The 24,328-nt window shown below is 52.8% G+C and overlaps 8 protein-coding genes across 8 annotated transcripts; 4 read left to right on the forward strand and 4 right to left on the reverse strand.

Annotated features, from left to right (window-relative positions):
• Nucleotides 1-18: 18 nt before the first annotated feature.
• On the reverse strand, nucleotides 19-2,549 carry AYO21_09033 (hypothetical protein; the record flags this gene model as incomplete). The annotated part of the gene is made up of 5 exons (XM_022658971.1): nucleotides 19-608; nucleotides 662-858; nucleotides 915-2,237; nucleotides 2,295-2,375; nucleotides 2,476-2,549. The coding sequence occupies 5 exons, from the start codon at nucleotides 2,547-2,549 to the stop codon at nucleotides 19-21; spliced, it is 2,265 nt and encodes a 754-aa protein (XP_022508712.1).
• Nucleotides 2,550-3,122: 573 nt separating this feature from the next.
• On the reverse strand, nucleotides 3,123-4,025 carry AYO21_09034 (hypothetical protein; the record flags this gene model as incomplete). The annotated part of the gene is made up of 2 exons (XM_022658972.1): nucleotides 3,123-3,685; nucleotides 3,776-4,025. 2 exons carry the CDS (start codon nucleotides 4,023-4,025, stop codon nucleotides 3,123-3,125), a joined length of 813 nt encoding a protein of 270 aa, XP_022508713.1.
• A 799-nt stretch (nucleotides 4,026-4,824) lies between these two features.
• Nucleotides 4,825-7,812, forward strand: AYO21_09035 (hypothetical protein; the record flags this gene model as incomplete). Its single annotated transcript, XM_022658973.1, has 3 exons — nucleotides 4,825-5,129; nucleotides 5,184-7,615; nucleotides 7,673-7,812. The coding sequence occupies 3 exons, from the start codon at nucleotides 4,825-4,827 to the stop codon at nucleotides 7,810-7,812; spliced, it is 2,877 nt and encodes a 958-aa protein (XP_022508714.1).
• Nucleotides 7,813-8,490: 678 nt separating this feature from the next.
• On the forward strand, nucleotides 8,491-10,023 carry AYO21_09036 (hypothetical protein; the record flags this gene model as incomplete). The annotated part of the gene is made up of 1 exon (XM_022658974.1): nucleotides 8,491-10,023. The coding sequence occupies one exon, from the start codon at nucleotides 8,491-8,493 to the stop codon at nucleotides 10,021-10,023; it is 1,533 nt and encodes a 510-aa protein (XP_022508715.1).
• A 756-nt stretch (nucleotides 10,024-10,779) lies between these two features.
• AYO21_09037 (hypothetical protein) lies at nucleotides 10,780-11,419 on the reverse strand (the record flags this gene model as incomplete). Its single annotated transcript, XM_022658975.1, has 2 exons — nucleotides 10,780-11,241; nucleotides 11,294-11,419. The coding sequence occupies 2 exons, from the start codon at nucleotides 11,417-11,419 to the stop codon at nucleotides 10,780-10,782; spliced, it is 588 nt and encodes a 195-aa protein (XP_022508716.1).
• Nucleotides 11,420-13,014: 1,595 nt separating this feature from the next.
• On the forward strand, nucleotides 13,015-14,446 carry AYO21_09038 (hypothetical protein; the record flags this gene model as incomplete). The annotated part of the gene is made up of 5 exons (XM_022658976.1): nucleotides 13,015-13,234; nucleotides 13,299-13,771; nucleotides 13,823-13,847; nucleotides 13,960-14,076; nucleotides 14,313-14,446. The coding sequence occupies 5 exons, from the start codon at nucleotides 13,015-13,017 to the stop codon at nucleotides 14,444-14,446; spliced, it is 969 nt and encodes a 322-aa protein (XP_022508717.1).
• A 660-nt stretch (nucleotides 14,447-15,106) lies between these two features.
• AYO21_09039 (hypothetical protein) lies at nucleotides 15,107-22,621 on the reverse strand (the record flags this gene model as incomplete). Its single annotated transcript, XM_022658977.1, has 3 exons — nucleotides 15,107-20,326; nucleotides 20,883-21,209; nucleotides 21,302-22,621. 3 exons carry the CDS (start codon nucleotides 22,619-22,621, stop codon nucleotides 15,107-15,109), a joined length of 6,867 nt encoding a protein of 2,288 aa, XP_022508718.1.
• A 678-nt stretch (nucleotides 22,622-23,299) lies between these two features.
• AYO21_09040 (hypothetical protein) lies at nucleotides 23,300-24,166 on the forward strand (the record flags this gene model as incomplete). The annotated part of the gene is made up of 1 exon (XM_022658978.1): nucleotides 23,300-24,166. One exon carries the CDS (start codon nucleotides 23,300-23,302, stop codon nucleotides 24,164-24,166), a length of 867 nt encoding a protein of 288 aa, XP_022508719.1.
• Nucleotides 24,167-24,328: the final 162 nt, after the last annotated feature.

Raw genomic sequence — 24,328 nt, forward strand, 5'->3', positions numbered from 1 at the left:
AGGGATTTGGCACGGGGTTTAGTTAGTCTCAGGCCTTTCAGAAGTATCAGAGGGTTTGAGCGTGCCACGTACCGGGTTGTCACTCCAATCATCCATCAAGCCAGTCCAGCCCGTGCTGTCCATCAACATGCTCTCGATATTGGCAAATTCGTCCTCAAATCCAGCCCTCAGAGACCCTTCACCGGCCGTCACATGATACGCCTCTTGCGTGTAGGCAGGATATAGGGGATTTACGACTTGTTGATGCTGGGCTTGATGAGGATACTGGTACCCGACGGCATTAGCCGGTACTTGCGGCTGATTGGTGTTGGCATTTCCAGAAGTTACAGCCCCGGTCTGTGCTCCGTTCCTGTCGGAGCTGCTCATCTCTCGCGACGGAGCTTTGCTCCTCGATGTGGGCAGGGCTTGCAGCCTAGCTCGTAGCTGTTGGATGGCTTGGACATATCGAGATGCAAGTGGGTGCATTTGGCCACCCACACGTTGAAGTAGCTCAAGCCCCATTCTGACAGCATGGTCGACGTCCACATTCGGCGGCAGAGCAATATCAGCCTTGGACTGGGGTTCGACGGTCTGGTATACCAAGAGGACACCAAGTGCCGCGAAGACATCTAGAAACAAATCAGTCTCTCGTCAAATGGGACAACCATCGGAGAGCACTTACAGTGCGAGTTGTGCCAGAATGACGATAACTTGTTCTGATGATGCAAACTTCCCATCTGAGTGATCGAGTCGTAGGCCGCCGTCACGCAGCGCTTGACACATTTGAGCATAATTTCGCGCTGGAAATGGTCCGTGACTCGCCGCGTGATGTAAAGCAACAGCGTCTGGCGGTGGATCAGATGTCGCGCGTGAAGATATCTGCATGAACCCACCTGTTAGCCAATTGAGAAAACCCGAGAGCGGATGACACCCACCTCATAAGCAGAACATTTCTCTGTCGCTCAAAATGCCACTCCAGACCCTCTGCCCCTGGTTTGAGATGGTTCGGGAGGTTCTCTTGCCAAGTGGTCAACTCTCCATCGAGCTGGATCGACAGGGCCAGGAATTGAGTTGTGTCCATCACGGGCCTTGCTTTCTGCGAATTGTCGCCGAGCCCGTCACCGCTGTACAGAGTCTTCAGGATCTTTTCCATCAACCGGCACTGCGGAATAACCTGGTTGAAATACTCCAGCTTGGAAGGAACCCCTTGAGGCTGAACAGATTGGTCCTCTTCGTTGGACAGGAACTCGTCGTCTACTGCCAGTGGCATTCCCACTTCGATTCCTGGGCCGTCTGGGATCGTGGGACGCCCAACTTTCATGCTCAGGACTCGGTCGAGGACGAAACAGCCCCACCACACACGCTTGCGAACCTCCTGCTCAATCTTATCTGAAGTAAAGGTGGCAGGATTGAGGTGCAACCCTAATCCCTGTGCTGTGCGTATTGCGAGTCCGATGACCGTCCAGCAGTTGTTGAGCTCGAGAGCCCCATGGAGATATTGACCCATTAATAGCAGAGCTTGAACGAGTTCGATGGTGCTAATTTGTAACATGCCAGACACAAGTAGAGTCTTTGCCCTTTTGAAGTAGCGGGATCGGTCGCCAGCTGAACGGCCACTGATATTGGCGTGATCACTTCCGAACGCAAACACAAGGTTAACCAGCCCATACCAGGCCAGGCTCTGCTGTGTAGCCTCTTCTCCGCCTAGATCTTGACTTAGCCACAGCCGCCGATATCTCTGTCGAAATGTCCCTTCGTGCAGATATGGATTAAGCGGATGCCGGTACTTGAAATATGCATCCACCAGACGGTCAGCCACGAATCGAGACGGTAGCCCGAATGGATCGTCCGACTCGGCACTCAAGAGGTCAAACAACGGTACTGATGGAGACGAGGTTGCGAGGGACGTGTTGGGATCTCTCAGAGAGGATCCACCGCCAGGGACACCCGAGCGCACGGTTGATGCTTCCTTCTCTGGTGAACCAACTTTGGCCATGAAATCAAAAGTCGAAGATTCGCCGAAGTACTCAGTTGGTGTGCCCTTGTTCGCATCGCTCAGAACAGTTGCTGGATCAGATGCAGCAGTGTGGCTTTCGCTGGGCATGCGCATGGCTTGTTGTTGTTCCACCAAGCGGGGACGGTCCAGTGTTTGGTTCTGTGAAGGGGAGACGTATTGGCTCCCTGGATTTGTGGCTCGCCCATCATCGCTGGGTACCGTCACAGGACCTTCCATCTCTCCCGGTAAGGTAGGGGTATTGCTTCCCATCTGTGAGCCGTTGTACAGGGCTGGTTGGGCCATCGACGATAGCACTTACAAATGGCGTGGATTGGCTCGTTGCGTGGCCGCAAGCTGTCTCTCGAGCAGTTCATTCCGCATCTTGAGCTCTTCAACATAACTTTCCCAGTCTCAGCATTAGCATTTCATTGTTTAGTTTGTGAGATATCAAAGACCCCACTATAACAATACGGTGATACCTACTCTTGCGTGACACTCACTCGCGCCCTCTGGGGTGAGTAAACACACTCCTGCCGACGCTGTCGACATTGCTGGCAAGACGGACGTTCGCCATCGCATCTATTCTTCTTCAACCTGGAGAATCGTCAGTCTCCAAAACGTCACAGCCCTGCAGACAGTGCAGGTGGAGTCTGGGGTCAAGAAGTCCCACCTGCAAAGATCGCATGCATAGCCAATCCGGCGTCTCTTGGAGGGTTGCTTAGCGGCGTCTTGCTCATTTTCCGCAGGCGAAGCAGTAGAAGACTCGGCTATCATACTGCATGAGACAGTCTCTGGGTTGTGTGACTTTTGTTTTGTCTCCTGACCAGGTTGGAAAACGCGGAGTCGGGGTGATTTTGAAAGGGGAGATATCTTTATTTCCGCCCTCGGAATCCTGCGCCGGGATGGCCGGGGAGTTAGAGCCTAGAAGTGGGGCAAAGCCTTGGCATGGACTTGGTGTCTGTCCCGCCCTGATCATCCCCCATTATTGGCAGCTTCAGGGAATACCTAGGCAGTTGGAGAGCACTCAGGCTAAAGCGCTGGTAGAACTCCTGGCAACTCTAGTATCATCTTGTTCGATAAAGTAAGTTGACCGAACACAAGCGATCTCTGATATGGTATATGAATTGCCTGGAGACTCCCTCCCCACTCAGCCTTGTCCAGCCTCGGGCGTAGATATTAGATTGCGGTACATGGTTTCATTGGCGACCTCCTTTTCCCACAGCGGCCATGGCTTCACAGCTCCCATCCCGGTCGTCGTTCCTGTGTCGTGGGCCTCGCGCTGCGTAAAGTACTTCACGTCGCCACCCAATCCCATTGCGCTGCGTTGAACCCTTGCATTTTGTTGCGTATAGATACAATTGAAGATGCACATTTCCAGGCTCTCAGAGGTCACCACCATCCCGTGACCTCTCATGAGCACAACTGGATGCTTGACCTGGCCATTCTCCCCTAAAGTCTTCGCCAGCGAGGACGCAAGCTTGATGTTCCGGACCAGCATATCCTGATTGTCGGATGGATGGTCTTTATACACAGAAGCAGCATCCCACACGGGAACAGCGGTCCCCAGAAACCCGGCCATGTGAAAACACGCGGACAGCGGCACTGTCGAAATTGAAAACGGCACCACATCCAGACTATGCGAATGAACCACTGACTGGACAGTTGGATAGGCTTTGTACACTTCGGAGTGAATGAACCGCTCCGAGAACCCTGTTTTGGCCGTGTTACAATATTATTCAGAGCATCCGAGGGAAGCAAGTTTCGCAATGTCGAGTAAGAACACTATCATGGTTTACTTACCTCTTGGGGCATCCGGTTTCACAGGCTGTGCATCTTCAATCTTGTATATGACAAGGTCTTCAAGGGATGCAACCAAAGCCGGAGCGAGATACCTGGACATCAGAAAAGTCGAATTGGACAAACGCACCGACAGGTGGCCGTATGCGTCGACGAGATCATGCTGATGGAGCATGTGACAGCCATCGATGTACTTTCGAAGCAAGCCAGGAGAGATCTGCGACAGGTCTGTGACAGAATCGACAGAATCCATCACGCCCGTCTCCTTATATTGTGCAACGTATTGGAGAATTTAGGAGTCAATGGACATTTTTCAACGAATGGTTTCGAAATGGGATGGTGCACATCACTCCTAGATCTTCCACTGACCTTGTAGAACACGTCCAGAATGTCGAACTCGGCACCATCGGTATCATTGATCCAGTCCGGGGAGATAACCCGTCAGCAACAAATCCGGGCGATCACCCTCCGGAAGCTGCCAGGTCAGTAGACATGTGCCGTCGTCACAGCTTAGACTGCCCCAACTTTTGCCCTCGTCAACAGGCATCGAATGCAGGAAGGCGGTAGCGGTAGCGTGAGAATTGACGGTGGAATTTCCCATGTGGCCTTCGCGTTAGTTTCCCTTTTTCTCAAGTAAAGAATGGCAAGCCTAACTAGATCCCTTTTTGTCTACTCAGTAGTTATGTCTATAGCAGCCGCTGCCTTCGCCATTTTGCGTTAGCTCAGGGACATCTCCTCGCCGCTACAAACAGACCGCCAAGGCCATCCACATTTGGACAGATCACTGTGTATGCATCTTCTGGCGGTCGCAGTCTCCCCCCACGACAACTTGTCAAAAGGCTTCAGGAAGTCCTCGTCCTTGGTTGCTACTCTTGGTGTGTCTTTTGATCTCTGGGACATTTCCGGAACGACCTGCAGAAATTCACGAGAATGCTTTGATCCTTTCCTACCGCAGCCGACCCTCCTCCGCGCAACTTGTTGCAACGTCTTTCAATCGTCCCTAGAGCCCTGCCCTATTCACTCCTGTCTGTGCTGAAGACATTCCCGCGACCATGGCGACCTTCCTTGACAACTCGTACAGTCTCGTGCACCTTGACAACACCGCCGACCAGCCAAGTCAGCAGGACCTCAAGACACAATTAGAAAAGGGCACAGATGAGACGAAGATGGAGACCATGCGGCGGATTCTCACGATCATGCTCAATGGCGATCCCATGCCCAATCTGTTGATGCACATTATCCGTTTTGTCATGCCCTCGAAAAGCAAGTCTCTGAAGAAACTTCTCTACTTTTACTACGAAATCTGTCCGAAGTTGGACGCGAATGGAAAGTTAAAGCAAGAGATGATTCTTGTTTGGTGCGCTCAACTGCCTGTGCAAACATGAGGGATATCGAGACTAATAGCCACCAGTAATGGAATTCGAAACGATCTCCAGCATCCCAACGAGTTCGTCCGGGGCAATACGCTGCGCTTTCTTTCCAAACTTCGAGAACCCGAATTGATCGAACCCCTCCTCTCTGCCGCACAAACCTGCCTCGATCACAGGCATGCCTATGTGAGAAAGAACGCGGTATGGGCATTGGCCTCTGTGTACCAGAATGCCCAGCACCTGATCCCAGATGCTCCTGAGATGCTACACACGTTCCTCGCTGGCGAGACCGATACCACCTGTAAAAGGAATGCCTTTGCGGCTTTGATGACTATAAGCCATGACAAAGCGTTGGAATATCTCACCGGAGTCCTAGACGGAGTGCCTAATGCCGATGAGCTGCTCCAGCTGGTTGAGCTCGAGTTTATCCGAAAAGATGCTGTCCAAAATCAAGCAAACAAGGCGCGGTATTTGCGGTTGATCTTTGATCTGTTGGAAGCGAACACAAGCACGGTTGTCTACGAAGCTGCAACCTCTCTGACAGCACTGACTAACAATCCCGTGGCTGTGAAGGCTGCCGCTGGGAAATTGATCGAGCTAAGCATCAAAGAGGCGGACAACAACGTCAAGCTTATCGTGCTTGACCGGGTTGACCAGTTGCGGAGACGGAATGAGGGCGTGCTGGATGATCTCACCATGGAAATTTTACGTGTCCTGTCCAGCCCCGACCTGGACGTCCGACGGAAGGCTTTGGCGATTGCATTGGAGATGGTTTCCAGCAAAAACGTTCAAGAGATCGTCATGCTACTGAAGAAGGAACTCAGCAAGACTGTGGTCGAACAATACGAAAAGAACTCGGAATACCGACAACTCCTGATTCAGTCCATCCACCACTGCGCCATCAAGTTCTCAGAGATTGCAGCCAGCGTTGTCGATGTCTTGATGGACTTTATCGCCGACTTCAACAACAGCTCCGCAGTGGACGTCATCTCCTTTGTCAAGGAGGTGGTTGAGAAGTTTCCTAAGCTTAGATCCTCGATCGTTGAACGCCTGGTGTCGACCTTGGGAGAGGTCCGGGCAGGAAAGGTATACCGTGGTTCACTGTGGGTGATTGGCGAATATTCATTACAAGAGAACGATATCAAGGAGGCCTGGAAACGAATCCGGGCGAGCCTTGGGGAGATCCCCATACTTGCTTCGGAGCAACGGCTGTTAGATGAGCAGTCGAACGAGGACGGCGAGGCTAAGGAGCAGGTCAACGGTCACTCCGCACCCAAACCCGCTGCCAGTGGATCACGGAAAATCCTCGCCGACGGTACATACGCGACTGAGAGCGCCCTAACCAGCGATTCCGCCGCAAAGGCGAGACTGGAAGCAGTCAAAGCAGCACAGAAACCTCCGTTGAGACAGCTTATCCTCGATGGGGACTACTACCTGGCGACGGTGCTTTCTTCTACCTTGACCAAACTTGTTATGCGTCACTCGGAGATCTCGAAAGACCAGGCACGCACTAATGCTTTGCGTGCCGAGGCCATGCTGATCATGATTTCGATCGTTCGAGTTGGCCAGTCGCATTTCGTCAAGGCACCCATTGACGAGGATTCTGTGGACCGAATCATGTCTTGTGTACGCGCTTTGGCCGAATTCACGGAACGCAAGGAACTTGAGGTTTCCTTCCTGGACGATACTAGAAAGGCCTTCCGTGCCATGGTACAAGCCGAAGAGAAGAAACGGGCAGCGAAAGAAGCCGTAGAAAAGGCAAAGACGGCTGTCCAAGTGGACGATGTTCTTTCGATACGACAGCTATCGAAGAAGAATGCAGGTGATGGCACAGATGAGATGGAACTTGATCTCGAGAAAGCAACCGGCGGGGATGCTTCGTTTGAAGATCTCTCCTCCAAGCTGAGCCGGGTGGTGCAACTTACTGGGTTTTCAGACCCCGTATACGCAGAGGCATATGTCAAGGTTCACCAATTCGACATCATCCTCGATGTACTCCTGGTCAATCAGACGACCGAGACTCTCCAGAACCTCTCGGTAGAATTCGCGACGTTAGGTGATCTGAAGGTGGTGGAACGACCAACTACACACAATCTAGGACCGCACGACTTCCTCAATGTGCAATCGACCATCAAGGTGTCAAGCACGGATACAGGAGTGATCTTTGGCAACGTCGTATATGACTCGCCATCGGGGACAGACACACACGTCGTCATCCTGAACGACGTGCATGCAGATATCATGGACTACATCCAGCCAGCGACATGCTCCGAATCAGCATTCCGGACCATGTGGACCGAGTTTGAATGGGAAAACAAAGTGAACATCAACAGCAAAGCGACAACGAAGACGCTACGAGAATTCTTGGATCAACTTATGAAGAGTACGAATATGACGTGTCTGACACCGGAAGCCAGCTTGAAAGGCGACTGCCAATTCCTGAGTGCAAATCTATATGCGAGGAGTGTTTTCGGTAAGTGACGCATCTCTGCGTGTAAAACTGTTTTGGTGTGACTGACTCTGGACCCAGGTGAGGATGCTTTGGCGAACTTGAGCATAGAAAAGACGGCGGACAACTCGATTGTTGGGTTTATTCGGATTCGGTCACGATCACAGGGGCTGGCCTTGAGCCTGGGGTCATTGAAGGGTTTGAAGGCAGGCACTTACTAGACCATATCGATCTGGAGTGGGAACAAAATGAGGCCGCCGAGCACCAGCAGGATGGGCAATACCGTCAGTCTAGTCAATAAGGGACTGGCGACAGAGCCGTGGTCGAAAAGGAAGAGCAGATGTCGGTGTGTGGAAAAATGCAGGATGAAAGACATGTGCCCAATGAAGACCACGGCATGCAAGGCTGGGCCAGGGGCCACGAAGACAAGGCCGGAGACTCGGGATAGCCGTTGAGGGCGCCACGAGGTCCGACAGGACCAACTGGTGACGGATGTGGGACACACCAGCGGATCCACGGCCCAAAATCCCACCAGCCGAATGGTCGCGTCTCACCAGCGCAGCTCCATCTCTGCGCGGCCACAGGAAATGATCCATCCCAGCCATCTCGCATCTCGCATCTCGCGGTGCCAACAATGCCAACAAATGCCACCAAGTCTTCATGCCTCACCATGTCTCTAAAATTTTGTCGTAAATGTCACTGTAAGGTCCTGAGATCACTGACTCCTCTATTGTCAGGAATTACTCACTCTCCGTCCACCTCACCTCTCTAGGGGTTGCATCGTCCTCACTTCGTCCTCACTTCGTCCTCACTTCGTCCTCACTTCGTCCTCACGCATACTACCATCGCCTTTGATCGTCGTAGCCCGATACTGAGGCAGCCCTTCTTCCACAGTGCCTATGGCACCATGGCTGCAACTGGCAGCCCTACCCTCGTCGCTCCTAGCCCTTATCGGCAGCTCGATTCCGTCAGTGGCATCCCAGGAGCTGAACTTGCAGTGGCCATACAATCTCCCACCCGATTCGAAATACTACCCCGAAGATGAACTGAGGGTCAAAAGGGATCTAGATGCACAACAGAAGCTGCAAAAGAGTAACCCGACCGGGGTGAGGAAGATGAGCGGAGATCCTGGAGAGATGTTCTATCTACAATACTGGGGCTTTGAGCAGCAGCAGGAGGAGTTCAACTGTGACGCATTAGATTGGGCCAATGCAACCACGTTCACATCCTTCGATCTCCCAGTCCGAGTCCACGACGAGGACCAGAGTCCGCGCCTCTTCCGGCGACTGCTACCAGGTTGGCACCTCTTCGCAGAGAGGGACTTCCAATGTCCGACGGGCACATCTGCCTGCACCTCGATCGATCGACCCAACAGCTGCTGCGCGACTGGCTACACCTGCCAACTGGTTCAGGACACTGGACTGGGTGATGTGGGATGCTGCCCGAGTGGCCAGGTGTGCGGAAATGCGCTCTCGACGACGTGCGCCAGCGGCTACACCTCGTGCCCGAACGACCCGGGCGGTGGGTGCTGTCTTCCAGGATACGCGTGCTACCAGGTCGGATGTGTCCAGACATCGACCGCGACGATTCTGACCAACCCAACGCCGTCCACGACCACTGTAACGAGATACACGACAATCACGCCTTCACCCTCAACGCCCACGCCCACAACCCCTACCTCGACGACCACGACCACACCGACCTCGACCAGAACTTCCAGCGTCTCCCCGCTGCCTCCAGTAATCTCGACAGTCACCCTCACGGTCACGGTCACATCTGCCACGACCCTGCCACTGACCTGCTCGTCGGGCTTCCGCTCGTGCCCGGCCACGCTGGGCGGTGGATGCTGTCCGACCGATCGTCAATGCGGCTCAGCAAATTGCCCTCCCCTCTCGACATCGTCGTCAGCGACGCCAGAACCGCCCGTGCGGCCGACCTCGCTGACCACGACGGTAGAAACGACCACCACGACGGCCACGCACTCAACATCGCCTTCCTACCCGGTGACCGGGTGCCCGACGGGCTTCTACGCCTGCTCCGCATACTACGTGGGCGGATGCTGCCAGATCGGCCGCGACTGCGCCTCGACGTCGTGTCCGGCGCTGCCCTCGACGACGCTCGTGTCGGGGAGCACCCTGACGATCGTCGCGCCGACGGGGTCGGGCATCACCGCGCCCGGCACGCTGCCCACGGGCAACTGCGCACAGGGCTGGGCGACCTGCGCCCCCAGCGTCGGCGGCGGGTGCTGTCCGAGCGGCTACCTCTGCGGCGCCACCAGCTGCAGCGTCCCCGCGGACGTGACTGGCCAAGGTGTCGGAAAGGAGGCGCCCAACGCAGCATCCAGCGAGAAGATGCGTTTCTGGCGGTCCGGCGGCGGCGGCGGCTTCTTCGGTGCTTGGGCCTTGATTCTCGGCGCGTGGTTCCTATTTTGACCTCCCCATCTACCGACTGGGTACATTGGTAATGTATGCATGTACATATACCGTGAAGGGAGAGGGCAGGGGTTAATTAATAGTGGCCACCATGTCTTCCTTCCTGGATGGATTTGATTGATTGATTGATTGATGCCTGAAAACGGGGACATAACCTTGCTCTTAATATCATGTACGTATGTAATGTACATACAAGTACAGTGGACAGTGCTTTTCTGGACAACAAACTACGGGGGAAAGCGAAGCAGCAATCTTTTTTTCTGACTTGGACATTGAGGGGGAGCGCAGACGATAGAATCACTTTGATGGCACATGATGGCTCAATAGCCTCGACTTGGTCTGTCGATGGTCTGGCTGAGAATAAAGAGCGTAATGACCAGATAGAATTTGCTTTCTTGTCTCTCTCAGAAAGCTGGGTTGACTTTGTCTCACTCCGTTGCTATAACGCAAGATCCTCCGCGGCGATTCACCCAAGCTAGAAGATTTTCTCATTCACGGTGTTTGTCGCAATCCCAAGAAAAAGAGTGGCGCCCAAACCCATCGCCCTGGCTACTCCGGCCCTCTTGGTGTATTTCCTTCCCTTGCTATCGCTTACAAGTACACTGCAGATGTTGGTCTCTTTCTTGCCAGTCATCAAGGTCTGACTCCGACCCATTGCCTAACGCCCTGCGCCCTTGCTCAAATCATTTGCTCACCCTAGTATGTTCCAATCAGTACCAAAGCCAGCCAAATCCCTGACTTGCACCCAATACGCCGTCACTGGCCTTGTTGCGGCACTGCCAGCTCATCATATTCTTTCAACTTGCGTTGCACGAGCTCGAGTGCATGTCGCTTGACCAGTTCTTTATCCTCCCTCACATCGACTTGCATGACATCCCACTCAAGCTCTTCCTCCGGCTCCTCCAACGTGGCCATCTGGCTGTGCACCATCCCTTCTTTCATGTAGTGACCGACTCGCGCAGCCACTCTCGCTTGCAGCGTTACTTCGTCAACCTTGAGGTAGATGAAGTGGACTTGGACAGACGGATGATCGTAGTTGGCGACGCGAATGACGTCGCGATATTTGCGCTTCAGGGCCGAACATGTGACAATGACGGAATTGGAGGTTTGAAGCCTTTTGATGGCTTCTTCTCGGAGGGTGATCAGCCAATCCCAGCGGTCAGCGTCTGTCAGCGGGATTCCTGAGGCCATTTTTTGCTTGTTGGCAGTAGGATGATACTGTGCATTTATTTAGTCTAGACGCACACAAATCGAGGACAGAGGCGCATACATCATCACCCTCGATGTAGGGTAACGACAACTCAGCAGCAAGGTGCTGAGCTACCGTAGTCTTTCCACATCCTGCAGGACCAGTAATGATCCAAATGTGTTCCAGGTGATCGGTCCCGTTTTGCATGGCTCGTGCAGAGGCCCCGTAATTTGAAGAAATCGGTCGATGAGGGTGCCGAAAGGGATGAGGTCTACTCGATCGTTCTGTCGACAGCATGGCGGCGTATGTCAGGCAAAGCAAACGGGTGATGTCACGGTTGAAGCGAACACGAGATACGGCGCTTAGTGCCGGGGGGAGACACGCGAGCAAACAAAGGCAATGAGCGACAGGAATAGTGCGTGGGGTTCAAGCAAGTCAAGTATAAGAGAGATGAAGAGTAAAAGAACCGGTCACTTACTGGGGAGGAGGGTTGGGATATAAAGAAGTAGCACATAAAGGGGGGCGGATGTAGGGTTGAGGATTGCCGTTCAGGTTCACCAAACTTGCTTTTTGGGGTGGCGGTCAGTGCTGGAATTCTGGATGGGAAAGAATTCGAAAGACTCGAGATGGCTGAATGTCGTACAGAGCTGGATTCGATCCAGGGTGACAGTTGCCCGGTCTTACCCCACACGCTGAAGTCCACTTAGGACGGTGGTTCTGCCGGTTAATATCTGGCGATGATGACCAGGTGGCAGGATCAGATCAGGTCCAAGTCGCGGACTGCGGCACCAAGATGACCGTCTGAAGCTTAAGGAGAATAGTGATTGACGTGGAATCGAGGCCCCCAGGAGACAGAGTTCTCGTATTGATCGGGGAAGCAGTAACAAGGACTGAATGGTGCTAGAGACTTTGGAGAATGTGCGGCCTGCGGGGAAGACGGAAAAGATTCCAAGTGATCGGCAATTGAACCATCAGCCTTTTGACACTGGAGGGCAATCCCCGTCAGTTACCGTTGCCGATGAGAGGCGTTGAGGAGGAGGACGACGATGAGGAGATCCAAAGAGTTGGGAGAGTCTCGACCAAGAGTACCATCCGTCCTCTCGGGACACAGATAAGACTCAAAGACTCCATACCCGCCACATGCTTATCGTTCAGAAACTCTTCTCTGGCTTCACATCTGACTGGTCTTGTCTTGGCCCAACGGTCGGAAAGTCACAAACTTGCAGAGCTTTGTACCGGATTCATGTCTTCACGGAGGTCCGTCTCGAGGCAGGCACATGGTCGATATGAAGCCCAAAACATTCGCCGCAGGACAGTGAAGAAGGGCATGGGTATGTTGGAGATGATGTAGGCGATGCCTTATCACCCACTCGCGACACGATGGGCACGGACTCGAGGATCCTCTGGTATATTCCATACCTTTGCCCTAGGCTAGCCGGGTCTCTGAATGCTGTAGGAAGATTGTTGACGGGAGGTGGTGAAGAGAATCAACGCGCAGGCAAAACCAAGTGTAGAAGCGCTTGTCGCTTAAGATTGATGGGGGCTTGGCACTCATCTTGGGGCAGCACGGATGGCTAAGCGCAGCTGCGGTTCCAGAGAACGACGTACCTAGGTAGCCAGGCAGCCAGGCTCGCTAGGGCATGATTGTCGCCTGTTATACAAAGTGTAGCGCAGCTCACATCTTTTGAACACAACATTTCTGCTGCATCTCCCATATCCTCAGGCAATATTCTCCTCACAGCATCCCAACCGCTAGATAACTACACCTGCAGCATCCCCTTCCGTCCCCCACCTTGTCTACCATGTCAGCATTCTTCTTCTCAACTCCGGTCGATATCGACATTGTCCTCGAAGACGCCGACGAGCGACAAACTGTCGATGTTAAGCTCGACAAGAACAGGCGGGAAAAGGCACCCCTATATCTCGATGGCGAGTCTGTTAAAGGCGCCGTCACAATAAGACCAAAGGATGGGAAAAGGCTGGAACACACGGGTATCAAGGTCCAATTCATCGGTCTGATAGGTATGCCACAATAGAACTGCGCTTTGGCTGGGTCACCCTTGGGATCTGACTCTAGCTTGTCTAGAAATGTTCTTCGACCGGGGAAATCATTACGAGTTCTTGTCGCTAGGACAGGAACTTGCTGCGCCGGGGGAGCTCCAACATCCTCAGACCTTCCCATTCAACTTCAAGAACGTCGAAAAACAGTACGAGTCATACAACGGCATCAACGTCAAGCTCCGATACTTTGTGCGCGTCACAGTCTCGAGAAGGATGGCCGATGTTATTCGGGAAAAGGACATTTGGGTCTACTCATATCGGATACCGCCGGAGACAAACAGCTCAATCAAGATGGATGTCGGCATTGAAGACTGTTTGCACATCGAGTTCGAATACTCCAAGAGCAAATACCACCTCAAAGATGTCATTGTTGGGAGAATCTACTTCTTACTGGTCAGACTGAAGATCAAACATATGGAGCTGTCTATTATCCGACGGGAGACGACTGGTGTCGCCCCCAATCAATACAATGAGAGCGAGACGTTGGTGCGGTTTGAGGTACGTGGTCGATATCTTTGCATGGTCCTTGATGCTCACGGTTGATTCCAGATTATGGACGGTTCTCCATCGAGAGGTATGATATCCCCTCTTTCCCCGATGCGCTTGTGCATGGAGTTTCGCTCTATGCCAATGCTTTGAGTCGTGGGACAAGGACGAGTAACAATGATATACTGACGAGGGACCAGGCGAAACGATCCCCATTCGACTGTTCTTGGGAGGCTTTGACCTGACCCCGACCTTCCGAGAGGTGAACAAGAAATATTCCACCAGATATTACCTCAGTCTGGTGTTGATTGACGAAGGTACGTTCCTATGATATGCTCCGCCTTTGAATGAGTCGTCCAATCCCTGTCTTTGTGAGAGCCATTGAGCCTTTTCAGCCTTTCAAACATGCCTGCACTGCTGTTCCCCCACTCGAGGCTCATCTTCAATTGCCGACACGTGCCAAAATTCCCCACGCTAGGCCTGGTATCCGACTTCTCAATACCCGTTTAATGTTGGATTCCACCTTTTGATCCAGCTGACATTGTGCAAATAGATGCCCGCCGCTACTTCAAACAGTCAGAAATAGTGCTCTACCGACAGGCGCCCGAACTAGCTCCCCCACTAGCAACAGACCAACCTGGTGCTGGCGGCAAATTGCCCATCCACACACCGCCGACACCTGCCTAAACCAGGAAACCTCCTCCTCGCATTCGCCATTGGCCATGAAGATCTTCGCCGGGAAAATCTTTCTACCAGAGATGCAGGCGTCTGGATAGGGTTACAATGCACAGAGGGACTCGACCCAAAATGGGCAATATTCCGCGTCGAATTGTGTACCTTCACATTGCCATTGGGCATCTCATAAGTGACACACACCACCATGTCTGCAAGTCTAATCCGGGTTTCCACGCGGCGAGTTTCGAGTCTGGCCCAGAGTACAACGTCAAATCCGGGGATTCTACCGGCTCTTCCTCGAAGAATGTGCTGTGGAATGGCACGCTGGAAGCTATGGACTCAATCCACCAGTCCCCCCAGTGGGCGCCACAGAGTCACTCGAGTACATAGGCAGCCTGCCGACCTTGACTCCAAGGATTTCTCCAATGACTCAATGCGCATTACCCCGAAGTTTGGGTGGATTGATGGCGATCGCCCTCCATACTTCATCAAACACAATATTTTCCATGCGCCCGATTTGTCTCTCAGTTCTATATTTCCTCATGTGTCTTTCTCCTCTTGAAAACATGCGGTGATACATTCGTGCTCCGAGCTCCCGATCGTGATATTCAGAGTCGTTGGCAACAACCTTAGCCTTCCATCTTCTCGAACAGCCCCGAAGAAACTCCTTTTCTACTCGATGCCCAGAAACCCCCAATCCTCTGCCACAACCCTGGCCCAGCTGTCTAGAGCCGCTTCGATCGCCTTGCCCGGCCCGTCATCCTGCCACGCGCGTGCCCCGGGGCCTTGTAATCTCGGCAGCCCTTGCCAGAACTTCCGGACGCGCAGAATCAAGCCGTAGAGAACGCGGAGGTGGGCCTTGCCGTCGTCCACTTCGCTAACCCCCAGTCTCCGCATGGCAATGGGCAATCCTTGAGAAGGGTCCTTTTGCTTGAGATCTTGTGTCATCCTAGCAATCGCCTGACCGTCACTCCTCAACTCAACGAACTTGGATAGCACAACCTGCAACTCCACCTGCTGGGGCTCTGGTGGCGGAGTAAGACCTCGCAGCCGCTGGTCTGCTAGAAATGTCTTGCAAGGGTGCGCCACGCGCAATACGAGATAAGGGGCGGCTGCGCTTGCTAACTTGGAATATTCGATCCTGAGATCTCCCTGGTCCTTGGTACTTTCCGTAGGCCGCTGCAGCGATACAAGCCCAAATAGCGCATCCAACGCTGCGTAGCAAATGCTGCGTCTCACGGCAAACACCGGCCGGTGGACACTCCCAGGTCTCGTCACTAGCAAGTCTTTCAATGGGTCATTAGTGAGATCATCTGGAATGTCGTAAAACCAAGGGTTCGCGAGCAGTGATGCCTGGAATATGACAACGGCATACTCCTTGCATGCGTCTTCCCGGACCTCTTCTGACAGCTGGAAGATGGGAACAATGGCATCATGCAGAAGCCGGAAATGTTCGATGTCAAACGTCTCATCTTCGAGAATTGTCTCTTCAGTGTAACCTGAACCAGGCGGGTTGGGTAGACCACCAGAATTCAGGATACTAACGGCGATGGAGATGATGTCGGGTGCCAAACCACCTAGGTGAGGGCGATCCACTGACCGTGACCTTCTGTGGCTCACATGTTTCTGCAAGGCTTCGAGCATCACCACTGCAGTGACGGTGGCATTCCTCCATAACGGTGCTTGACTGTTCGTGGGGATCTTGGTGTATTTCGTGTTGATGATCGCGGAAAGCACTTGGCATGCTCTTTGCACGGCTAAATTGTCGATAAAATGCTCGTCCTCCGCGTACTCCAGAATCAAGTTCCGCAGGTTATCCAAACATGTAGAGGCAAATGCTATGAACGTTGGCTTCTGCGCAGATTTCGAGATGGCTGACTTCTTATGTTGGGGACCAATCCTCCCATCCTGAATATTAAGGGCGAGACTTAGCATTCTGAGCATGAACTGGGAAAACTCTGACACTTGGCCACGCAAGAGGGATTTCAGGATTGCCATGCACTGCAAGGCCTCCTTCTGTTCCGGTGCCAGAGCTTTTATGTCATTTGTGTAAGGAGGATGCAGACACAGCAGAATTCCGCACTCGATGGCGTTCATTAGCATAGGTGTTTGGCCTTGCATATAATTCGAAACAGCGACGGGCCTGGTCTTGTACGCTTCGACCAGGACATTAGCATGCGAAGTGAACGCTTGTTGATTCGACGGTCCATCACCGGCCACATGGTGAGGTTCAGAGTCTTGTCCAATCTTTGCAGGATGATAGTCTGTCCAAAGCTGCATTGGACGCACAATCAGATCTTCATCCACGTCTCCCAAGATCGACAGCGCGGAAAGAAGTTTTGACAAATTCGAAAAGGCCAACGAAGACGCAACCAGCGAGCTCGTACTTAGGAGAGACTTCAAAACGTCCATAGTACGGAGCCATGTGTTGCTAAAGTCATTGTGGGTGGCGACCACTGTTAGATTCTGAGATATAATCTGAATAATACCCTCCGTCAGTTGAGCCGCGGAGTCCATCCAGTCGCTCTGATCGCTCTTGTCTGCTGCATACTGAGTGATGCAAAATCTAACAGTGTCGAGCAGACCACCTTCGAGCATGATTGCCCATGTATTTGGGCTTAGCGCCTCGCTCGAGGCATCAAGCATCTTTAGTAGGATTTTGATGGCTGCGTTTCGAACATCTGCACGCTCATCTTTGCACAATTCAATCAACTGCAGTAAAATGACACTCCAGATTAATCCAGAAGACTCGGAGTTTGCGGTGACTGATTCAATCCGGCTCTCCAGAGTTGGCATGGAAGAGAGATCGATCGTCTCGATCCTTGACAAAGCTTGAGAGGCGAGACTCCACAGGACAGTCGTGCTTGTTAACGCCACGTTCAAGTCATAATACTGAGAGCCAAATTGACGCAGAAGTTGAGCCAGTTTTGCGAGCGAAGCAGTATCCAGAACACCGAGAAAGTCCGAGGCAATCAGCTGTATAGATCTGAATGCGACTCTTAATATCTGAGCCGTCTGCGCATGATTTTCGGCCTGTTCCGTGGATGCATCGATAGGCGGCGGTCGTGCCTGTCCCCTCTTCGCGAACGATATTGACAGTATCTCGAGGGCGATAGGCCAGCAGTTGTTCAGAGATTCTCCGCTATGGCTAAGCATACTTTCAAGAGAATCTAGAAGTCTCTTGTGGATTTCCAGCTCGACACCATCATACCTTCGACTGGGGGTCTCATCAAAGAAATCTAACTGTTGTAAGAGGGATCGCAAGCAGCGGGATCTAATGGTATCGGCCTCGCTGGCTTCGAAACGTGGGTCATCCAACAACTTGACTGTCTCCATCGAGATCAAGTCCAATATGCTCGCAGATTGTATGCGATGATTGTCAGCAACACTGGTGTCATGAGAGAGGCGCAGCAAACGACTTGCAATTAGATCCCAGGAACAGGCTTGCTCTGCAGAAGATGCGAAGCGGTATATGTTGATGCGCGACAAATCGCTGAGCTTGTTAAGCACGAACCCGATCTCCAGATCAAGCGTTTTTGACTTTGTCCACAGACCAGATACACTTCGAGAGACATGATGTGCAGGTCTTGGAGCCCCTAGACGAGTTGGTGAGATAGGAGAACCAAGGCTTTGCTCCGCGGGTTGCGAATCACCTTCCGCATCACTTTGTCCAAGCAGGCGGAATAAGGCATGCACAATAACCGCAAACGCCTCGGCGCTAAAACTTCGTGTGCTGTCGAGCATTCGCTTTGTTGCCGCCTGGACGGCGGCTATCTCTGTCGAGAGAGTTGTCTGACCGTCGTGACCCATCCTCGGACTTTCTGATTGCGAGGTTGCCGCAACCGTGTTTGGCATTGCAATCAAAGCTTCAACCGTCTGCATGGTTTCAATGAGGATGAACCAAGCATCCTCTTCTAGCGTCGGCCCGAGAGCAATACCAAGGTTTAGCAACGCCCGAAGACAAAGCAGGTGCCTGACGTTGAGCGGTGAACTGCTGACCTGGAAAGTGGGTGTCGGCGGTGGCTCAGCTGGAGATTTAAGCACATCGTTGAAAAACCCATGTTCAGCATTTGTGGCTCGAGGGGATTTGAGACTTTGAGAGGCTGCTATGAAGCTACTCGCATTGGAAGGTATGGATGCTTTTGCCAAAGTTGTGAGCAAGGCATCTCTGGGTGTGGAGAGCTCGAGCACACCCGAAACCTGGGCCAATTTTTGAACTGATCGGATCAACATATGGTAAAACTCAGAGTCCAGTGCGGCATTGAGGAACGTTGAGCAAGTCGCAAGCGCGGCGGGCCAGCAGGACTCGATGAGATCTGCAGATGTCCGGATCTGCGCGTATAATCGATGGTTTGTCAAGGTCAGAGGATTGATGAGCCGCTGATATTTCTGAGAGGCAGAAGTTGGACGAATGGGTCTCCGTGCGGCATCGTCGTCTGTCCGGTCTGTGGCAGAACTATCTCTGCGGCCCAGTTCCGATGAGTCTCGTTGAGCGACTCGGCTCGGAACACTCAGTGGCATAATGAACTTTGACAGGCCATCACATAGATGTGAGATGCAACCCAGCACCAGAGTGTAGATATAAGTGCTTGGGATTGCAGGGGGAGTGTTCTTCTCGGGTTGATCCATCAGACGAACAGCCACGACACTCCAATCGACGCTGATACCAGTAGTATTTGCGTCATTCGAGGTCACAGAGGTGATGGCACCACCCAAGCCTTGCGCCTCAATGGATGCAGCCTCTTCGCTCTTTGGGTCGGTTACACGCTGAACAGGAACAGTAGATTGGCGCCCAAGCCCGATCAACGATGGATCCTCCGCTGCGATACGGACTAATGCAGACATCAACTGGCCTATCAGTTTGACGGGGTCGTCTCCCTTGTCGAACAGACGAAAGGCTTCTCGGAACACGCTGAAGTCAGAGCAAAGAGTACGAAAGAACTCGAGGAAAAGAGCTCGTTTCCATGGTGGGTTGCCGTCCTTCTCCAGGGCAGCCATAAGTAGAGGTGTCATCTCTGCCAGTTGATCTCGGAGGTCTGCAGCCCGAGATTGAAACATTAGGAGCAAGATAGACAGAGCGCGCGCCGTCATACCGAATGCATCCTTTCTCGCCAAGACACGCGACAGACCGTGCGCAAGGTTTTCCGGCCATGTCTGATCGCGGAGTCGGTCGGCTGTAAGGAGCGAATCGTAACTTGACAGAATGGTCTGCAGAGTTTCGAGCAAGAAGCCGATGGGTAGACTTTCCACTTTTAGATATTGCGGTTTTTGGTGGTCAAGCAGCAGACAAAAGTCATCGAAGAGCCGAACTGCATCGTCCAGAGAGGCACCTCTTGAATCTGCAGCTGAGAAGTCCTCTCCATCGTCCCCACCTGACGGCCTAAGACTTTCTCCCTGCACAGCCTTTTCAAACACCGCCGAGACTAACTGTTGGAAAGTCGCTGCAGCTGTGTTGCTCACAGCGGCCGTCCGGCTGGATTGGAGAGACGCACATAGCTCTAGAATTGTCGCAAGGAGGTCTCCATGTATGTCATCGGCATAGAGCTGGAGCAGAGAAGGCAGAGTCTGGAGGATTTTGAGTTGAGGCTCATAGCCTGCAGCAGCCCCATCACGGAAAGCGGCTAGGAGATCAGGTAGCCTCGTCCGAGCAAGGGCATTGCTTGCAGTCAGCCTCTGGATGCAGGCAGTTCCGGTGGTTGCTAGCTTGGTATTTTTGGTCCTGCAAGCGAGAAGAAAGGGTTCAATGAACAGAGGCCGCCGGCACAGGTCACCGGCCAGTTGAGATTCGGATGTCACCGAGATTGTTTTGAGGTCAGCAAGCGACTGCTCGGCGGCGACGCGCACGTCATTGTTTCGTCGCTTCGAGTCTGATATGAGGCTCGCCAACTCGGACTGGAGAAATGCATGTGTCATCCCTGCTTCGCCTCATCATGGGCAGAGAGAAGGGAGCGTCGTACTGCTTGGTGTTGGTGGTACAAGAGAAGCAGCGCAATGTGGCTCAAGGTGGCCTTTCCAAGGCGGCCAATCAGATGCCGCCAAGGCTCGGCCATCTCTTTTAAGGACAAATGTAATGCTGCTTTATCGATCCGACCACCCCCTGACAGCCTTGTCCCATCGAGGTCTCGTCTATGGCGAGGGACCAGAGAACAGTCTCGAGGAGGAGATACAACATGATTTAGTCAATTAGCTGGTTGAGGAGTGTCTCTCCTAGAATAAAATGCCAACCACACTGCAAATGTGAAGGGACATCGAGAGCATTACAGGTCAGAACAAGAGTATACAAAACATCAAGGGGTAGAACCCGGCCCGTGAGAAGACCACGGAAGGGACAAAGACCCTGAACTCAGTCATACGCATCAATGTGGTCTAGGCGGACCGAGATATGCGCCCTAGCTGCCGTTACAAGCCCACAAACCACCCAAACAAATCCAAACGCCACATATCCTACCGGAAGCCAGTAAGCCTTTGCATTGTCAACCGCCAGATGAGTATTGCGGTTCACTTCGATGATGTCGTTATCCGAGGCGAACAGGAGTTGACACCGGCAGCTCCGATAGACACCAGCCAGCTGCAACATGGTGCCAATGGTTAGTACAGCTGCATTGGCACAGACAAAAAACCAGTAAAACATCTTCAGTCCTTCTGTCGCGTATTTGTTTCCCTTGTTGCGAAGCATCCACTGATATGCGATGTGCAGGGCCGGAGCGACCAATGCAAGGATTCCATAGACGAGGAAGTTGAATGATCGGCAGTCAAAGCCAACAGTTGGCGTGTTCTGTCGGCCATCAAGAGTCAGCATTAACGCACCCAGTGCTGACCACGCTCCCGTCTGGAACAATACTGGTCTTGCAGATCAATCAGACTTACGTATGAGACAATAATGGCGCCCACCGACGGAATGGCCACGCAGAGCCAAGCAATCACATGGCCCACCAGCAGCTGGAAACTCTTCGCCAATGTGAGGGATGGGTATTTGACCAAATGCCGTCCTTCTGAGTTGTCGATTCTGTCCGCCATTAGGTTGAGTGACAAGGGTTCATTATCGTTTAAGTCGGATAACGTCTTCTCTGGATTGCTCTGAACACGAGTCAACCATTCATGCCACAGCAGTCCGTTGAAATAGCGCTCGCGCAGTGGAACACTTCGGTCGGAGAGCTGAAAATATCGGCCAAGCGTAGTCTTGGTCAAACCCGCATTTACGCTGCTGGCAAAGCAATTTGCAGCCACAGAGAGAATCACCAGCCACGAGTACCAGATCCCAAAAGCGAGGCCATTCGCAGTATCATTGTCGCCAAGTTTTGTGTAAGCGTCATAGAAGACCGATGCCGTCACCGCAAGGAAGAGGACCGTTGGCAAGAAGACGGCCTTGAAGAAGTCGGTACGAGCCTCGACAAGAGTCTTGATCGCGATCTCCACCAACGCTCGAACTTTAGGAGTATTATCCACTCCTTTGTCTGATTCTGGCGAGAACAACGTGTCAAGTTCGATGGTCTTCCTATTCGAGTCTTGACCCGAATCTCTTTCAGCTGTTTGTTCATCGTATTCATAGGGGCATTCGGTGTCGCCGACCAGGACGACCACCCATTTCAAGAGATCAATCGAAGAAAGTTCGCCCCAATTCGGCCTTCCCGCATCCAGACGCGAGTTGATATCGCGCAGCATCGTTGCATCAGACCAAATCTCTGAGAACGCACCAAAAATAGCACTTGCTGGATCGCCGAGCAGATTAATCCATTCCTGAGTATATCTTCGAACGAATCGCCAGAACCACCTCCAGACATCTCCGAACTTCATCGAGGTTAGCCTTGCTTGCGACCCTGAAACTGAATCTTTAATGTCGCCGAAGGGACACAGCAAGAGAAGACCGATGTAAGGCACAACCCAGCTAGTCAGGGGCTGCAGCCATTGTGACAGGTCGCTTGGCTGATTGCCAGGACAGTGTGCTTTGCACCATCCCATCGTGATATTGATCGAAGGGAACGTGGTCCCTGGACGGTAAGTTTCGGTGTCGTTCAGGCTGCAAACATCCCAAGGGTCCTCCTGCAAAAGGATCCGGAGCTCATGCGAACGGGCGGCCTTCATGCAACAGATGTTGCTGTCGTAAGCAGAGGTCGAAGTAATGATGAGGCTTAAGGAGAGCAGTATCGCAAGCCTGGTGGCTGTAGTCACTTCTGTTGGGGATGTCATGCTGGGCGCTGAATTGCAAAGTTAGACATCGACGGTGTTCTTCAGCAGCATCTGTCCGGCCAACGTGCTGAGGTTGGCGATAGTGCAGACACTCCTTATACTCGTAGACCCAGAGTTTTGCTCACAATAAGGCTGAATCGGGCTCCTCGGAACACCACGAACAGAATGGCTCGCCAGTTCTCATCGGGAGCAAGACGCAGAGCCATCTCGTGTTGGTGTGGTATGGTTGCTGTGGCCCCAGATTGGACGGGCAGAAACGGCTGGTCTCGCGTAAATGTGCTGGAAGCGACCACTAGGACCGGAGCGATGCAGCGCCCATGCTCCTTTGGGTGCGAGCTTCATCTGCAAGGACACAAATCCGGCACCTTGCATTGTACTTGAAGGGCATCTTTTCTCTGGTGCGTTGCTGGCAGCATCTTATTTGCTCGACCGTTTACAAGACCTTCGGACTTCCAGCTTGAAGTCTGTCCAGTCACTTCTCGCAGACTGGAGCATGCCCGTGGTCGAGGCGATGTATCTGTGGTCCGTGCATTCTCAGCCTCATTGTCCCAAAGTCCCCACGCTGCGGTTCTTTTGCTTGTCCGAATACAGAGAACAATATGTTCAGCTGCGGTAGATTCCCTCGAGCTTCTTCACGTCTTTGCTCTATTCCCACATTTCTGCACAACGCTCAGCAGAATGGAAATAGGCTGGAGGATATACGCACTCTCCCTCGTTGTGCAGATCCTCTCACAGACCACACATGCTGGCGCAGAGTTGTCGCAGCGTCAGTCAACTAATACTACCCAGCAAATCGATGTCTCCAAACTGCCACCGTGTCTGCTATCCACTTGCAGCTCCAATCCTCTCGGAAGCGCACCGGAAGACGCGTGCACGCCGATAAAACCGTCGACACTGTTATATGAGAAAAGTTGCTACTGCGCTCTCAAGGACCCGCTTTACTGCGCGTGGTCGTGCACTTGGTGGGAATGGATGGCCGTCGAGGACTGGTTCGTCCAGGAATGCGGTCCAGACTCTGATAACCTTTCGTACGATGGTCTGCCGGCCTGTGCGCAGAGTTGTCTACATCCAGCGCTTGTCTATTACGGCTGCGTCAGCGAGGGTCGCAACTGCTTCTGTCTTCATGGGAGCTTGTTCGATTGCCAGTCGAACTGTCACAAGGAGAGCGAGAGAACGGCCATCAAGAACTGGCTGGTAGAGCGCTGCGGTGTCAGTCCTGCACTGGGCCAGAAAGGGGCCGACACCGGTGTGTTCTATGGCTCCGCGGAGGACGACTCCGAGTCGAGACAGTCACCTGTCCTTTTCCGGCCCAAACGGAAGGAATTGAAGTGGTACGAGATCTTTGCGATTGTGCTGCTTTGCGCCTCCGTCCTGGTAGGAGTACTCGTCTGGATTGATCTCCGTGTCCGGGAAAGAAAAAGACGCAAGCCAGCACGAGCCCGAGGCCAGGGTGGGATAGCTCATGCTCTGAGTGAGAATCCCCTTGCCCTCAGGCTGCGGGGGATGGGAAGATGGAAAGCTCTTCCGGGAGATGCAGAGGGGTGATCAACGGCAATCTTGACCCAGTCGTGGTCTTGATTTTGACAACATCTGGCCGGAAGATCTGTCCGAGATATCCTTTGCCAGGCCAGAAAGCCGATGGATAATGAAATAGTAGTGGACGGAAGAGGGGAGTTGAGCCGCTTTAACCAAGCTAATCATTTTGCT

The sequence above is a fragment of the Fonsecaea monophora genome (assembly GCF_001642475.1).
Source record: "Fonsecaea monophora strain CBS 269.37 chromosome Unknown Scaff84, whole genome shotgun sequence".
Classification (NCBI taxonomy): Eukaryota; Fungi; Ascomycota; class Eurotiomycetes; order Chaetothyriales; family Herpotrichiellaceae; genus Fonsecaea; species Fonsecaea monophora.